The sequence below is a fragment of the Haliotis rubra genome, unplaced genomic scaffold (genome assembly GCF_003918875.1).
Source record: "Haliotis rubra isolate DU_JTF1 unplaced genomic scaffold, ASM391887v1 Scf372, whole genome shotgun sequence".
Taxonomy (NCBI): domain Eukaryota; kingdom Metazoa; phylum Mollusca; class Gastropoda; order Lepetellida; family Haliotidae; genus Haliotis; species Haliotis rubra.
The window spans coordinates 124191-141190 of record NW_025767049.1 but is presented as its reverse complement, the minus strand read 5'-3'; the positions used below and the strand labels follow the sequence as shown (position 1 = coordinate 141190).

At 40.8% G+C, this 17000-nt stretch overlaps 1 protein-coding gene across 1 annotated transcript; it reads left to right on the top strand.

The window, feature by feature from the left end:
- Positions 1-5358: 5358 nt before the first annotated feature.
- On the top strand, positions 5359-7035 carry LOC124285991 (cytochrome P450 1A1-like). The gene has a single exon (XM_046722306.1). It carries the CDS (start codon positions 5359-5361, stop codon positions 6898-6900), a length of 1542 nt encoding a protein of 513 aa, XP_046578262.1. The 3' UTR covers positions 6901-7035.
- The last annotated feature ends 9965 nt before the right edge of the window (positions 7036-17000 follow it).

Here is a 17000-nt window from a genome sequence, read left to right as displayed (position 1 = left end):
ATGCTCCAGAGTACGCCGTTTAACAGAAATACCAACGAACAAAAAATTCCACGAATCGTTTAATCTTATTACAGTTTCAAAGAGCCTTGAAGCAGATGTACTTCACATATCCAGTAAATAGATAGTGAGTGTGGGAGTTAAGATTTTAACTCACACCCGCAATATTTCAGCAATATGGTGACTAAATCAAGTTATAGATTTATACAAATTAAAAGTAAATTTTAAACACCTGTCAACGAAGGACAGTAAAATACGTAGAGTATAACAGATGTAAATTTTACAACTAGTAATTAAATCTAAAACATTTAAACTTTAGATGACAATACAATATAGAAACAGGCTATATACTGCCGACAACTGAAGTAGCTCGTCTTCTGGCTAATACTTTTGAAGTGAAATTGTGTGGCATCAGTCATGAAGAATTATTAAAAAATAATGAAGGCTCTGATCAACATTGAGTTGTATTTAACTTTCCTAATGCTTTGATACAATGTTGAGGTTTGTGTTATCCATTATAAATATCCGCCTACGAGTGCGTTCACTGTTTTATTATAATGCTTTTGATGACGAATGTCTGTATTTCTGTGTACGTTGCATTGGCGGATCCGCCTCTCTCTCTCTCACCCCCACCTGGTGAGGCTGGTTGTTGTTTAACGCCGCGCTCAGCAGTATTCCAGCTACATAACGGGGGTCTGTACATAATCGAGTCTATACCAGACAATCCAGTGATCACCACCATGAGCAATTAAGATACGATGACACGTGAGCCACGTCAGCGAGCCTGACCACCCGATCCCGTTAGTCGCCACAACGACAATTTAAGCATGGACTGCTGAAGACGAAATCTAACCCGGATTACACGGTTTGCTAAAGGACCGTGTGCGAGAGAGAGAGAGAGAGAGAGAGAGAGAGAGAGAGAGAGAGAGAGAGAGAGAGAGAATTATTTTATAATGTTTACATAATATATAAAATCTTCAATATCTCATATAAAACATCTACCCGGCCTTTACAGGCCTACGAGACACATAAAATCCATAAAACATTGCATAGACAAAATGAGTCTATACAAACATAGTAAAACTTAGAGAAAAGGTGGGTGGTGTAATAGCATACGTTATAATAACATTCTACTTTTATACATAAGTAACACTGAAGCAGCTACCGGCTCGGGTGACACTGCTACAAAGAGGCGTACACCAGACCGTATTGCCTTCGAGTGAAGCATACAACTGACATTATACAAAGATGCTTGTTGGGTTAATATGCGCAGTAGTGTTATGTGCAACTATTTGCATCTTCCTGACGTGTTACACTAAAACATTGTCAACATTTCATATACAGATAATGTCTTACAAATGTGTCATATTTTTTCGACTAATAAATATATTGTTTGGGAACAAGTCAGTGTATAGTTTGACACTTGCCTATGTCGTCTCTGCTACACATTCGCTGAAATATTTTGTGTATTGTTATGTCTGAAGTATTTATCCATAATTGTGTACCGGACAAATTTTCGCAAGGTATATGCATATCAGCCGTTCATCAACCCTATACACGCAGTTACACAGGGGCATGTCACGCTTAGAAACAGCGGTAGAAAGACATATGGGTATATAGACCCTACCCTAGTACTGTATAAAAGGAAAGGGATGTAACCACGGAACCACCCCCTCCTCAATCTAAGTTATATTTCACCACGTAAACTATTTTAATGGCCCCGTCGAGGCCTACGAATCAAACGCGAGATGATTTCCCTACAAAATGAGCTTTAAATGGTCACAATCGGATCATTATTTCAAAAGTTATACGCCACGACTCACAGAAAACAGCTACCTCCGCAATTCCAAGCCAAAATCATGGATCACCCAAGACAACGAAAACTCACTTTTTAAATTCGTTTATTAATTCCAGCCACGTTGACAGCACCTATGTACGGCTAGATCCGATCAGCAGCGCCATTCCACGGGTCGAAAAACTTATTGCAACATCTACAAATCATTTCCTCGACAGTAAGCAGGCATTTTTCTCCAAAACCATCGGCAATCATACTCACTTGTCGGCCATAGATTGCCTTGACATTCAAGTGACCTGAGCAGTAAATTTGTAAGAATAATTTTAGAGGTTAAATATTTATAAATATAATTTCTTAAAAAGGAATCAATATCCAATGCATTTTTACAACCTCTAAAACTATTCTTAACAATTTATTGTTCCGTACATCATCCAAAATAAAGGATGATTGCAAAGCTCATATTTAGCGCCCATTAGCAAACAGTCAAAATCTTACAGTATATTATATTTTCCACCAATCGGATGGCCCAATTTCGTTTCTGCGGATCTGCTCAGATCACTTGAATGTCAAGGCCATCTGTCACAGTGAATCACGCCGGCGGGGTGCCTTGACACGCCATCAATCAAATTACCGAGGCTTACCACCCGATCCATTTCGTCCCTTCTCACAACCTGCATGGGTTGCTGGGGACCTGTTCTAACCCGTAGTGCCCACGGGGGATACAGGGATGTAATGTGTCACTCAAAGGTATTTCACTGAACGTTTCAGTGAAGGCTGATGATTAGTGAGATTACCTGATCAAGATGAGTAGCGTTTCACATCGAGATGTGGTGCAATCGTGACATGTGCGACGGAAACATAAGCAATGTAAATCCTCGATTTCTGACTCGTGAATAAGATCAAATGTAATCACAACCATAACTTGAATTGCACCGGTGAAGATGTGAGCTTAATCGGGTGAGAGGTCGGTTGCTGATGACTATGATATCATGAAAGTTGCTTTCAATAACCTCTATATTTTATTTATAACCACGTTTCATACCCATTACACACTCACACACACGCACGCACGCTTGCATTCAGGCGATAGGCAGTATGTGTTCCTTGCATTTGCGGTGAAGTGGTCCCTGATAGGGCTCATTTCCACTTACCCAACTTGCTGGAGGGATTAAAAGAGATTAACAGTTACGGGTCAGTGATTGTGCAGGGTGAATTTGTTACCCCTGCTATGGTTGTGACACAATTTCACCCAGCACTCCAATCAGGGCCGATCAGAGCAACCTCATGACCACCGGTGAACATATTTCACAAGATAAACTATATGAACCATATTCATATAATTTGCTACAAATTGAATTTTAATTAAGTGAACTATGCCAACGACAAGTATTATAAAGTATGGAGATTTTCTTGTTTCTCCATTGCACTATGGCAAACTTTCACGTAAACACTTGTTTCATTCCCAATGGACACGGCGATCAGTACTTGGTCTACAGGGGCTGTAGGTTCAGTATCAAGAGTGAGTGAGTGAGTTAATATTTACGTCACATCGGCAATATTTCGGGCATATCGTGACGAGAACATGTTTGATATTGAATGGAATAAGTGTATATTATATAACCCTGTCGTCAAAGGACAGTAAAACAATTAGAATATCACAATTACATTTAAATCTAGTGTGGAAAGTTAAAACTAATAACACTATTTGGACAATACAATATAAAAACAGGCTACAGATTGTCACCAACTGAAAGTAGATCACCACACTAGGGACCAGACGAAGGACTGTTTTTTCCACCCCGACATTAAGGCCATTGGCTTTTTAAAGAAGGAACAAGGCTGGGTGGAGGCATGCGTTCTTCAGCTAAGAAACGGTGCCAGACCTCCACCTAGGAGAGAAGACGAGTTGCACTGAACCATGCTTTGGAAATGTACAAGAGACTCAGTGTCACATTTAACTGGTAAGTGTGAAAGGTGTGCTGTGAAATATTGATGTATAATATGTGATATGATGTTGTATTAAGTTGTATAAATGGATAACTTGTATATATATAATTAATAAATACAGACAAACATTGAATCAAACGTAGTAGCATTTTATCCCATTTGGCCCCGGATACTATTTCACAGGGAACCAAATAAGGGATTAAAGGTGATTATCACACCCCAGTGATTTCTTCTACTGAAACGATAGGAGTTGGGTCAGTGGGAAGACCCCCCTGATAGCAGTGCAGCTGTACTGGGTAACTCATCTCATTTCTCGCGTCACGGCCGTCACGTGACTGCCCACCTGTAATTGCCAAGTATGCCCAGTCCATTGTTGAATATCACGTCGGGGTAACATGACTACCTCTATTGTCCACTTTACCCTCTACTTGGACGCTGAGCTGGACAAAGAGGTCATCGTACTGAGTCTTAAAATATCTCAAAGGTCTGCATGACGGTTAATACAGATGTGTTGTTTTTCATCTATAGCACTTATAGAAAATATTAAATTATGATGAAGAAGAAATTCACATTCGAAAACAGTAAAACTGAAAATAACGGGTATAAACACGAACGAACATAAAATATTTTGAAAGGGACTTGGTTAGCAGTAAACGTGATATTTGGGCTGGTATTTTACCTCAACGTCTTACAATGCAGAACACATATGACACAATCGCGTTGTTCAAACATAACAACGTATAGAGTGAAACAATACCTTGTTTGAGTGGCATTTTAGAAGTTGAGAGTACAATATAGAACACACTTTATGGATAACAACTTCACGAAATGAAGAAGCTTATATCCATAAAATTTGTTCTAGATTATAATGAAACAATGCCTTTCCAGTAAATACACGTTCAACATTGCCATTCACGCTGAATAAATCGCTTATCTAATCAAGTTACCAATCCAATCAAATGTACCCGTCCACAGAATAAATCAGTTTATTTTGACGCCTTGAAAACAGTGAAACAAATTGAAGTAAGACATGGATGGACAGCACTTCAGGCATGACACTCAGTACGATCGTTATGAAACGGGCTCCTGGAGATACGTTAACCATGTTTGGGGCTAATCACATGGTCCCAAACGGCCCCTAAACGGAATATTAAGTCAGTGGACAGGTCAAGTGGACGATGCAGGACAGTTGTCGTTCAGTTGTCGTCCGACTCTCCTGGTGTCGACAGGGCAATAGATAGCCGTGGACAGCGCCAGTAACAGTTGCGTCTTCATGAGCGATATCTACCGACACAAGAGGAACAACTAGATCACTGACTTTGGAGAGTTACATCACTGGATTGATGAGGTAATCTGTCATTTGGTGATTGGACACTTACCGCGTTATCAGTTGCATCTGGAGACGTCGAGTCGTGACAGAACGTTACATATTCGTGTTATGCATCTAGCAAGGACGTGAAAGCTATTTAAAGGATTACATGGACTAGCAGGCGCCCAAGAAGGAGAGATGGTCGACAGTCACCACGAGGTGTATTAAGTGAGTGACTATGTTCCGTATCTTTGTCACATTGATTTAATGGATTAGAAACTCTGTCAATTTAAAAGAAGGATTTTCAATCATGTTTGGAGCAGTTGCATCTTTGTTTGACGTGCATCTATCGTCATTGTCCCCGCTTCTATGCGTGTGTGTAATCATCTTACTGGTTTGTTTTATATTGAGCCGGTCCCCAGCGGGAAGAGGGGACAATGCTCCCCCAGGGCCCTGGGGCTGGCCAGTGATCGGCAACCTCCCTCAGCTCGGCAAAAAGCCCCACGTTACATTAACGCAGCTCAGGAAAAAATACGGAGACGTTTACAAGATAACTCTTGGCAGTCGACAGACAGTTGTCTTAAATGGACTTTATACAATCAAACAGGCGCTCGTAAAACAAGCCGAGGAGTTTGCTGGTAGGCCCGACTTTTACTCCTTCAAATTCATAGGAAACGGGAAGAGCATGGGTTTCGGTGACTACGGCCCGCGTTGGAAGATGCATCGACGTCTGGCGCAAAACGCTTTGGCTGGATGCATTAACAAGAAAACCAATCCTATCGAGGAATCTATCGTTTCCGAAGCGGAGGTGTTGGTTTCTAACCTCCTGGCATCAAACGGGGCTCCTGTAAATCCGCACAACGAGATCTACCTATCGGTAGGAAACATCATATGTGCCTTGTGTTTTGGTAAACGATACAAACGTGATGATCCTGATTTCCTACAGCTTATAAGGATGAACGATGAGTTTATGGCGTTTGCAGGGGCCGGTAACCCTGTGGATATTATGCCGTGGGTCAGGTTCTTCACGTTCCGTTCATTCAACACCTTTGTGGGTATCCTGAACACCATGACCGCCTTCTGCGTCAAGAAACAGAAGGAGCACCTAGACACCTACGACCCCGCCGTTGCGAGGGACGTCACCGACCTTCTCATTCGGGCGGTTCAGGAGACACCAGATGAAGAGAAGGAAGCAGTGGGTTTGACGGATGAACACATCTTGACAACAGTTCAAGAACTTATCGGTGCCGGTTTTGACACAATAGCTAGTACTCTGCAGTGGAGTGTTCTGTTCATGATGGCTTATCCGGATCACCAAGACAAAGTTTACGAAGAGATTAGTTCTAACGTTGCTCTGACCGGAACGCTAGATCTGGAGGACATGAACAATCTTCCATTCACGGAGGCCTGCCTTTTGGAGATAATGCGTCACTCTTGTATCTTCCCTTTCGCCTTGCCGCACAGCACAACAAAGGACACGTCACTGAAGAATTACCACATCCCCGATAAAACGCTGATCTTTGTTAACATGTGGTCAGTCAGCCATGACGAGGACCTGTTTCCTGATCCAGACAGGTTTGACCCCTACCGTTTCCTTGACGACACTGGACGCCGAATTGATAAGGCAAAAACTGAATTCTTCCTCCCGTTTGGAGTCGGCCGTCGACGATGTCCCGGGGAACAGTTGGCAAAGATGGAACTGTTTCTGTTCTTTGCTACCATGATGCTGAAATGTAAGTTCGAGAGCCCGTTAGGTGTGGCTCCTGTGATCGACAGCAAGTATGGCCTTACTCTCAAGCCCGTGGACTTCACGGTAGTTGTTACCAAAAGACAGCCAAAGGATATCAAGTGAGTGGTGACCAAGAGGTATCCAAAGGATATCAAGTTAACAGGTAATCCTTTGTGAAGCAAACTTCTACAATTGCCTGCTATTTGTGTAAGATATACTGCCATTATACTGATAATGGATGTAAAGACGATGAACTGACATCGGATGTACTTGCTTAGTACTAAAATTGGAGAGACTGATGTCGAGCATATATGTCGATACACAGAAGACGGATATGCCACCGAAGTCGGATATACCACCTATATGCCGAAGTCGGATATACCACCTATATGCCGAAGTCGGATATGTATGCGCTTTTTTATAAGTTCGGATTTAACTAGTTTTATTCGTTGTGAAGTTAGATTTTGTTGTCCATTTGGCTGCAGCAGAATCAGGTTTTAATAATAAACGTACCCTCATTAAACATCATGTTGTTGTTATGTTATTCTGTTTATTTACCTCAAATCAACGAGGAACAGCCGTGCCTAGAGTGAGTGAATATGTTTTTACCCCGCTTCAAGCAATATTCCAGCAATATCATGGAGGGGGACACCAGAAATGGGCTTCACACATTGTACCCATGTGGGGAATCGAAGACGAGCCTTCGGCGTGACGGACGAACTAGGCTACAACCCCCACCCCCACACATACACCCCACACCCGCGCGCCTGGAGGCCTGTGTCTGAGCCATCGTAACCAACTCGTATTATTCCGGGACAAGCCGAAGAGCGACTCATGCCCCTATCGGAAGGATTTCATATTGGCATATCATTCGTGACCAACTCGTATTATTCCTGGACAAGCCGAGTAGCGACTCGTGCCCCTATGGAAGCATTTCATATTGGCGTATGAACATCAGAGCTACTTTAAACAAGAACGACAACTCAATTCCAACTGTGATAAACAATACAGAAGCACTCGAAAATTGCTGCTTTTAATTTTTTTTGACCTGTTAAATAAATAATAATAATGATGATTTGTTGAATACACGTGCTTTTGTAATTGGGGCGGTGGGGTAGCGTAGTGGTTAAAGCGTTGGCTCGTCACGCCGAAGACCCGGGTTCGAATCCACACATGGGTACAATGAGTGAAGCCCATTTCTGGTGTCCCCCGTCGTGATATTGCTGGAATATTGCTAAAAGCGGCGTAAAATCAAACTCAGTCCGTCAGTCTTATGTAATTATTACCAGCTGTTCACTTTATATTCCCAAATACGGCTTCCGAATCGCACATGTTTTTTTCTACCTGAAAAGGCAATTAAAATAACATCTAGCTGTGATAAATGATAATAAATACACAAAATTACTTGAACATATATCCTGAAAAGGAGAATTTGTGGAGCGAAACGTATCAACCAGTTTTTTGAGCTTGCATGTAACCTTGCGGCCATACCCCAGGTGGAATTTATGATGAATACGCTGACAAAATATGAAGAACCAAAGAACCTAAAATATACACAATGACGTGAAATGTAAGCAAGGTGATTGAGTTATTTATATAAAAATATATTGTTTTGCAACTCAAGGCTATTTATAATTACATTAACTAAAATACGTTTGAAGCGTACGTAGAATCTCCAGAACATGCCCGCAAATCGCCAGAAAGCATTCAACTGGAAAGAGGAGAGCCGTTGTGCAAACAAACGCACGTGCGTGTATTTGAATCCCCCAACGTCCATGGCATTATCCTTTTTAAAAATATCCCATGAGGCAACACAGTTCCGTTAGCTACGCTCTTTGTACTTTCAATTTAATGATACATATTTTTCATGATTTTCTAAACAATGACATTGTGCTATAAACGATTTAAGTACTCGGGATTATTATTATCAAAGCACCACAATCATTACGCGCGTCTGATTGGTCTGTCGAATTTTTGCACATAACAAGCATCGAGACGGTAACATTGGAGGTTACGGGAAGGGGCGAGTGGTGACGAATGGGTCCGAGCCCGAGTCAAGGTCCTCATATGGGTAAGACTTGAAATGTCCCTGATTGTCAAGCCGTAAAGTAGTGGAATACCTTATACCATATACATACCATATACTCACTGAGAGTTGAGTTTTGCCGCAAACATGAGTATATCGCTCAGCTGGTAATGGGGAACCAGTCAGGTCTCCTTGGTAGGCTTCGCTTGCGCTATACACAGTGTCTGAACTGACTGACTGACTGAGTTTGGTTTTACGCCGCTTTTAGCAATATTCCAGCAACGTCACAGCGGGGGACACCAGAAATGGACTTCACACATTGTACCCATGTGGGGATTCGAACTCGGGTCTTCGGCGTGACGAGCCAACGCTCTTACCACGAAAGACTGAGTTTCTCAATAAGTGACAATAATTTGTGTAGGAACTTTTGAAAAATTCGAAAACTGATAACAAAAGCGATGTGTGAAACATTACAAAAGCAACAACTGTGTCATCACATACCGTTATCCTAGAACCAATACCAAAACAACTGTTACTCCACACATAATCATGTCCTGCAAGCCGTACCAGAAGGTTTTTATGGACTGTCATTTCGTTTTAGGGATCGTTCATAATTTATGGCTGGGGGCGGGGTGTAGGGGTGATGATGATGATTTCATTGTACAGCATGCCTCTCCATAATAATCATCATATCACGCACGCACACACACACACACACACAGACACTAACGCACACACACACACACTAGCCTCTCTCTCTCTCTCTCTCTCTCTCTCTCTCTCTCTCTCTCTCTCTCTCTCTCTCTCTCTCTCTCTCTCTCTCTCGTCTCTCAAAAGGTTAACCACCTCGCGGTTCAGTGAATGGAACGTCTGACAAAAAGGGGCTGACTGGGTCAGTATACCGTATTTGGGTGGGGTACCATGTGAAACCGCGGCATGGTACCTCAGTGGACTAGCACTATGAGTTTACGGGTTTACTTTCGCTGTTTAAGTGCAATAGACATGCCTCTCCATAATAATCATCATATCACGCACACACACACACACACACAAACACTAACGCACACACACTAGCCTTTCTCTCTCTCTCTCTCTCTCTCTCTCTCTCTCTCTCTCTCTCTCTCCTCTCTCTCTCTCTCTCACACACACACACACACACACACACACACGCACACGGTCCTTTAGCAAACCGTGAAGATCCGGGTTAGATTTCGTCTTCAGCAGCCCATGCTTAAATTGTCGTTGTGGTGACTAACGGGATCGGGTGGTCAGGCTCGCTGACGTGGCTCACGTGTCATCGTATCTTTATTGCTCATGGTGGTGATCACTGGATTGTCTGGTATAGACTCGATTATGTACAGACCCCCGTTATGTAGCTGGAATACTGCTGAGTGCGGCGTTAAACAACAACCAGCCAAACAACCACCTTGTCTTAGCTCAATGGCGGCAATACCGGCTCTCAGTCCGGACCGTGGAGTAAGTATTAGATATACCCACACTTTCCGAGGTGTGCCGCTCAATACCCCTACTGTTTGAGTCGTGTGGCCTCCGAGGCGTTAGCCGAGGAGACCACACGACTCAAACAGTAGGGGTATTGGGCGACACACCGAGGAAGTGTGGGTACATCTGACTTATACCTCACTTCTGGTCGAGTTACGAGTTTATTATAACACCTTATGTTCTAATTATGACAATTTTTTTTATTTCTTTTCCATCTGTTTCATTTATTTTTAGCCCACTGGTTAAGACCCTCAAATGTCCCGCGTCTATAGTCTGTTTGCAGTGAAACCAGGGATACTCTACAACAGGGATAGGTCACTCGCTTGCTTTCTTTACCATTTGTACTAATTAACGTGTGCCTCGTCATGCTCCAACGCACACAGTGACTTGGTTCGGTCCCAGCGCAACTTCGGCTGCGTTTAACAGTACTTCAGCCAGTGTATTGTATCAGTCGGAATTTTACAATGAATGAATGAATGAATGAATGAATTAAGAGCAAGAATTTTATGTGAATGAATGAAAGAAATTAAGAAAAAGAACAAAAGAAAAAGAACATATGTGAATGAATGAAAGAATAAATGATACACCACGGCCATCCCTCCCCAAACATGTTAAAGAACGCAAAACTATCGGTAGAACACAAATGTTAACATCAGCTGTCCTTTTCCAAAAAAAAATTACTTTGAGACATGTTTTTACATTAGTAACTAATTCAGATATCTTATTGCATGTGTGGAATGACATGGGCATTGACAGAATGTTAACTGACACTGTCACAGACCCCTCAAGAACAGAAAGTTTAGAACTATCACAAAGCGTTGTAAACACCTTTCCAGTTTTGTCAAATACTAAGATCAAGAAGAAAGAAAGAAGTTTTAGAACTATAACACTCAAGCATCACAAGCACCAATGGCGATATGTCATATTTTCACACACCTCAAATACACACTAACAAAAACCAAAAAACAAAAAATTATCAATGTTACTAGCAAAAACCTTTCACCTGATGGTATATTCCCCTCATAAAAATAGAAGGTGTATGTGAAAGATGTTTTTGAACACTAACTAGAAACACTCAAACAACGCCCTGTAGTATTTCAATGGCAGATCGGCGATATGTCATATTTTTCACACACCTCAAATACACACTAACAATGTTTTTTAAATTATAAAACTACCACTATTACTTGCAAACACCTTTCACCTGATGGTATATTCCCCTCATAAAAATTGAAGGTGTATGTGAAAGATGTTTTTGAACACTAACTAGAAACACTCAAACAACGCCCTGTAGTATTTCAATGGCAGATCGGCGATATGTCATATTTTCACACACCTCAAATACACACTAACAATTTTTTTTTTAAATTATAAAACTATTACTATTACTTGCAAACACCTTTCACCTGATGGTATATTCCCCTCATAAAAATAGAAGGTGTATGTGAAGATGTTTTTGAACACTAACTAGAAACACTCAAACAACGCCCTGTAGTATTTCAATGGCAGATCGGCGATATGTCATATTTTTCACACACCTCAAATACACCCTAGCAAATTTCTTTTAGTTATAAAACTATCACTATTACTTGCAAACAGCTTTCAACTAAAGGTATATTTCCCTTCTAAAAATTAAACGAATATGTGAAAGAAGTTTTTAGCGATATAATTTAGTCTTTCCTCGCTGTGTACTGAGAATTGAAGCCAGTGAGCTACAACATGCCCACTTGAAACTTTACTACAAAGCTACTGTACTTATACTGACACTAATAACAATTATTTGACTTGAAATGAAGTGACAGAATAGGTAACTTATCTTCTACATGTAGGTTTTCAGTTGTCACAACACTCAGCGTATGTAATCAGCTGTTGAAAATAAACCGGGCTCAATCTTAAAAACTACGCTGTCGCCATATTGGCTACACTGGTCCCGTGACGAGCCGAGGCATAGCTTAGGAGCTTTCCGAGGAGTGACCACTCCCCCTTATAGAGTCTCCCTGGTGAAACCTACCGATCAATTTCACTTTAAACAAAAAAGTACTCAAATAAGTGAAATTAAGATTGCGAATCTCATAATTTGACCTTGCCAAATGAACATCTCAGAATTATATTCAACTTAGAATAAAATTTGTTTAACAAATGATCATAGTTTCAAATCAATATTATTGGTTTGTATTACAATTTTAGGGGGGTAAGCGCAGTAGTTGGAACAGTGAAACAAATGCCCGTGCGGTACGTAACAAGCGTTAACTTCTACCAAACCTGCATGTTCTGGGTGTTTCATTTAATGCGCATACCCCATTGTAATACAAACCACTAACAGCGCTTTGAAACTATGATCGTTTGTTAAACAACTTTTATCCTAAGCTGAACATAATTCTGAGATTTAAGTGTTCAATAGGCAAGGTAAAATTATGGGGATTTGCAATCTTAGTTTCACTTTATTTGATTTACTTTTTTAAAGTGATATTCATCGGTACGTTTTCACTGCAAACAGACTATAAGCAGTCTATTGCACGTGCATGCACGTGCATGCACGGGCTTGCACGATTTCACACGAATTTAAACACCAGTTCGGGCGCGAGAATGACTTCAAGTAGCCCCAAATATGCGCAATATTACTGATAATTGACATTTGTATGGGCAGACCAATGCGCATGCGTTTTCTGACTCGCATGTGGCATAGAAAACATTTGGAAGATCACACGTTCGTTCGCCATGGATGCTGAAGAGTGGGCAGAGGATTTTCTTTCTCAAATTGACAGTTCGTTAGCGTCACATTTCGACCTGGATGATAAGGAAGATTTTGAAACAATCGAAATCTCTATGTGAGTCCATTGAAATAAAATTATATTTCGCCGTTTGTTGTGTCTTTATTGCTTCGGTATACCCTAGTGAAAAAGTGTAGGTGTATCATTGATACACCTACACTTTTGACAAAGGAAACCACCGCAACGAGACCGAAAGTGGGGTATAAGAGCAGCGACACCAAGCGGTGAATCAGTAACATATCCGACTAACATATCCGTCGCCCTGGCTGCTGGTTTTGAACTTCCAACAGTCAGTCAGGGACTGGCTGTGACATAACATGGGATCCTGTTCAAGGCGCCTTAGAGCTACATTCAACCACTCATCTGAGTGAGTGAGTTAATATTTACATCGGCAATATTTCAGCGATATTGTGACGACAAAGGGTTTAGTACTAAGAATATACTTCTGTATAATTATTTAAAAACCTGCCAACGAAGGACTGAATAACGACTAGAATAACACAAGTCGATTAAAACTAGTTTGAGTTCAGTGTAAAATGCTAAATCATTTCAAAGCAACACAATATAAAATAGGACTATATATCGCCAACAACTGAAGGTAGATCACCATACTAGGGATCATGGACCACTCATCTGAAAACAGCATCAGCAGCCGCTATCTTTCATACACGCCGCTTGAATGGATTATCGGAGTCATACATACATCCAAGGAAAACATAGTTTACAATCTACATGTAGTGTTACCATCTATGATTACAAGATTAACGCTGTCAGTGCGTCTTACATTCGCGTGAGCAAGCGTCGAATCGTGTCATAAACGAATTCGAAGACATAAACAGCCCTAACTGAGATAACCAACAATTGTTATGTTATTTCTTGCCGTCAACATGAAGACCGAGTATTAACAATATAGACAAAATGTGTTACAGTAAGTCCAACGAATGGATTCGTAGTAACCATTGAACACAAAGGACAGACCCATCGAATACAACTTGTTCAGCTTGACCTGATCAAGTGATTACTAATGCATTGCGTGACCGTGTCACAACTGGTTGGGTCTATTGTTGTGAAGGGGTGCACCTTTGTCAGTTGATTGTCAACATGTCCGAACAGCCGTGACAAGGTCGTCGTTAGACATCTCAGTGTCGAGAAATCGTCAGCAATGTCCTAACTTTCTTTAAACTTAAAAAATAAGCTACGTATGGTTTAATGTTTCCGATTCGGGCTTTTAGGCAGCGAGCAGCAACATTAATAACATTCTCTGCTCTCCCTATTTATGAAGTTAACTCGACCTGCCGTTTGTGCCATTTGACCTCCGGGGTCATGTATATGTAGAGTAGCACGGGTCAAGCTGAACAAGCTGTATATGTGTAGATTGGTTCATGTGTAGGTCGGATCGACTTACACTAGGTGCAGATGATGATGATATGCGGCCGAATGGTTCATGAAATGATGAGTTTTGCAACATTTGGTGATTTCATTTTTTAAGTAATGTAACGTTAAGCAATGTTACTTCTCTAATTTTAGGCAGAAGAAAATCTGTTTGAAGCTCGAAGTAATAACAAATGTAATAAAGTTAAAGCCGCATTCATCATAATCAGTTGTAATTCATTTCGACATGAACATTAGACTGAAATATGCACCAGTCACCAGTGGAACGTTATCATGTTGTACAGGGACATACTAGAATACTTCCGACCCACTTCGCCCAAACCATTGTTGTCACAAGGCCTGCCCGAGGACTCACCGAGAATGAGCTGTTGCCCGAGAGCCCCATGAAATATCGGGAAATACGATGAAAACCAGTGCGCCATAAACTAGGTCACTTGCACGATGAATGCACAGCTCTATTTCTTGCCAAGCGGGAAGGGAATGAATCCAATCTTGTCACATAAACACGAATACCCACACCAGCAAGGAGACAATGATGGGTCTAATGGAAGGAGTGTTCACTGAATGCGCTGTTGATATTAAATCCGGGTAGTTCAATGTCTACTGCTGTTATGTAGCTTCATGGTAGTCTATCGTACAGACCCTGAAGCAAATATATCCAAGAAAGCCCACGCAAGTCTAGAAAATGTGGCAAGTCTACAATTCCACAGCTTCTGAAAATGACGCAGGGCTCCTTTTATGTTTTTGCTATGAACTTTTTTCTGTAAAATATGTTCATTTCAGAGACTAGACTTTAGTCTAGCTTCATGGTTGTTGGAGGCCAATTCTAACCCGGATCTTCACGGGACGTTTAACCGGAATCTAAAATCACATACACGAGTGCGTGCGTGAAGGAGTTAGCGAGGTTTTACGCCGCTGTTTTTAGCAATATTCCAGTATTCCATCAATATTACGAGACACCACAAATGGCCTTCACACATTGTACCCATGTGGGGAATCGAACCTGGGTCTACGGAGTGACGATCAAATGCTTTTACCACTAGGCTACCCCACCGCTTAGGAAAGGTTTATAGGGTGTAATATTAAGTCATACTCTATTTGTGTTGGACATGGATTTTTCAAAAGTTGTAAACGTCCAAAGATACTGCTAAGCTATGGTATCATTAGCATATAATACAGAATAACAATTTGAATAGATTCATGCATACACTCATGTAACATACATGATACAATGAGTGAGTGAGTGAGTGAGTTAGAATTTAACGTCACCTCGGCAATATTTCAGCCATATAGTGACGAGAAATGTTTTACATAAACAATAAATTAAAGTTGCTAAATAATCAGTCATCGAAGGACTGTAAAATAACTAGAGTATCACAGATGGAGTCTAAAACTAGCATGAACATGTAAAACTATTTTATTTACGAAGACAATACAATATAAAAACGGGCTATAGATTGCCAACAACTGAAGGTAGATCACCATACTAGGAACCCATGATACAATGAGTTATTGTGAACGCAATAGTGATGGCGAGAGATACAATCACTGTCTGACTCCTATTTTTCATGGGAAATAACCTTATAGGAAACCATTGATAAAGATTGAATATATTAACACCCACAGCTGTTTTATTCCTTGATAAAGATTGAATATATTAACACCCACAGCTGTTTTATTCCTTGATAAAGATTGAATATATTAACACCCACAGCTGTTTTATTCCTTGATAAAGATTGAATATATTAACACCCACAGATGTTTTATTCCTTGATAAAGTTTGAATATATTAACACCCACAGCTGTTTTATTCCGTGATAAAGATTGAATATATTAACACCCACAGCTGTTTTATTCCTTGATAAAGATTGAATATATTTTCCGTAAACTAGTATATTTTTATTTTTGTCCTCATCGATTCCCCATCTCACTATCAAACGCAAAATAAGCAAATGTGCAAAATATGTATATTTTGCTAACATTCTTAGCAATGTCACATCTGCTATGTACAACGAAGATATCGTCCGTTGTGGGATATACGTATCTGAGTCAAGATTGCACATTACAGAATTCTGGTGGACGAGTGTCGGGTGGATGTGAAAGGTTTCCAAACACGATGAGCCCAATTCCTCCATGATTCTCTTTCTGTTTCGTTTCTGTATTTTTATAAAGAGTAAATCCGATCCGACGTTCATGTTGTTGATCACCGCATTGTCTGGTCCAGACTCGATTATTTATGAAGACCAATGCTAACCCGGATCTTCATGGGACTACTACGCCAAGGCATACACGTCCTTTGAATAGGCGTTGCCTGTCACAACCGTCGCAGGTATATATATAGGTAGGTCGCTTTTGACATTATAGAACGCAGTTTGATTGATCAGTTGACACGTCATTTTGATATAGAACTGATATCACTGAACAGATACACTTCAAGGAAGAAAAACCTATACCTGTTTCGGACATAAGGTAAGCTGTCGGCCATTATTATGTACCTCTTTCATTAAATGGCTATTTCAATGTTTCATATTTCT

What these genes read in the sequence shown, in the direction of transcription:
- LOC124285991 (XM_046722306.1), top strand. Translation starts at nt 5,359, where the DNA reads ATGTTTGGAGCAGTTGCATCTTTGTTTGACGTGCATCTATCGTCATTG.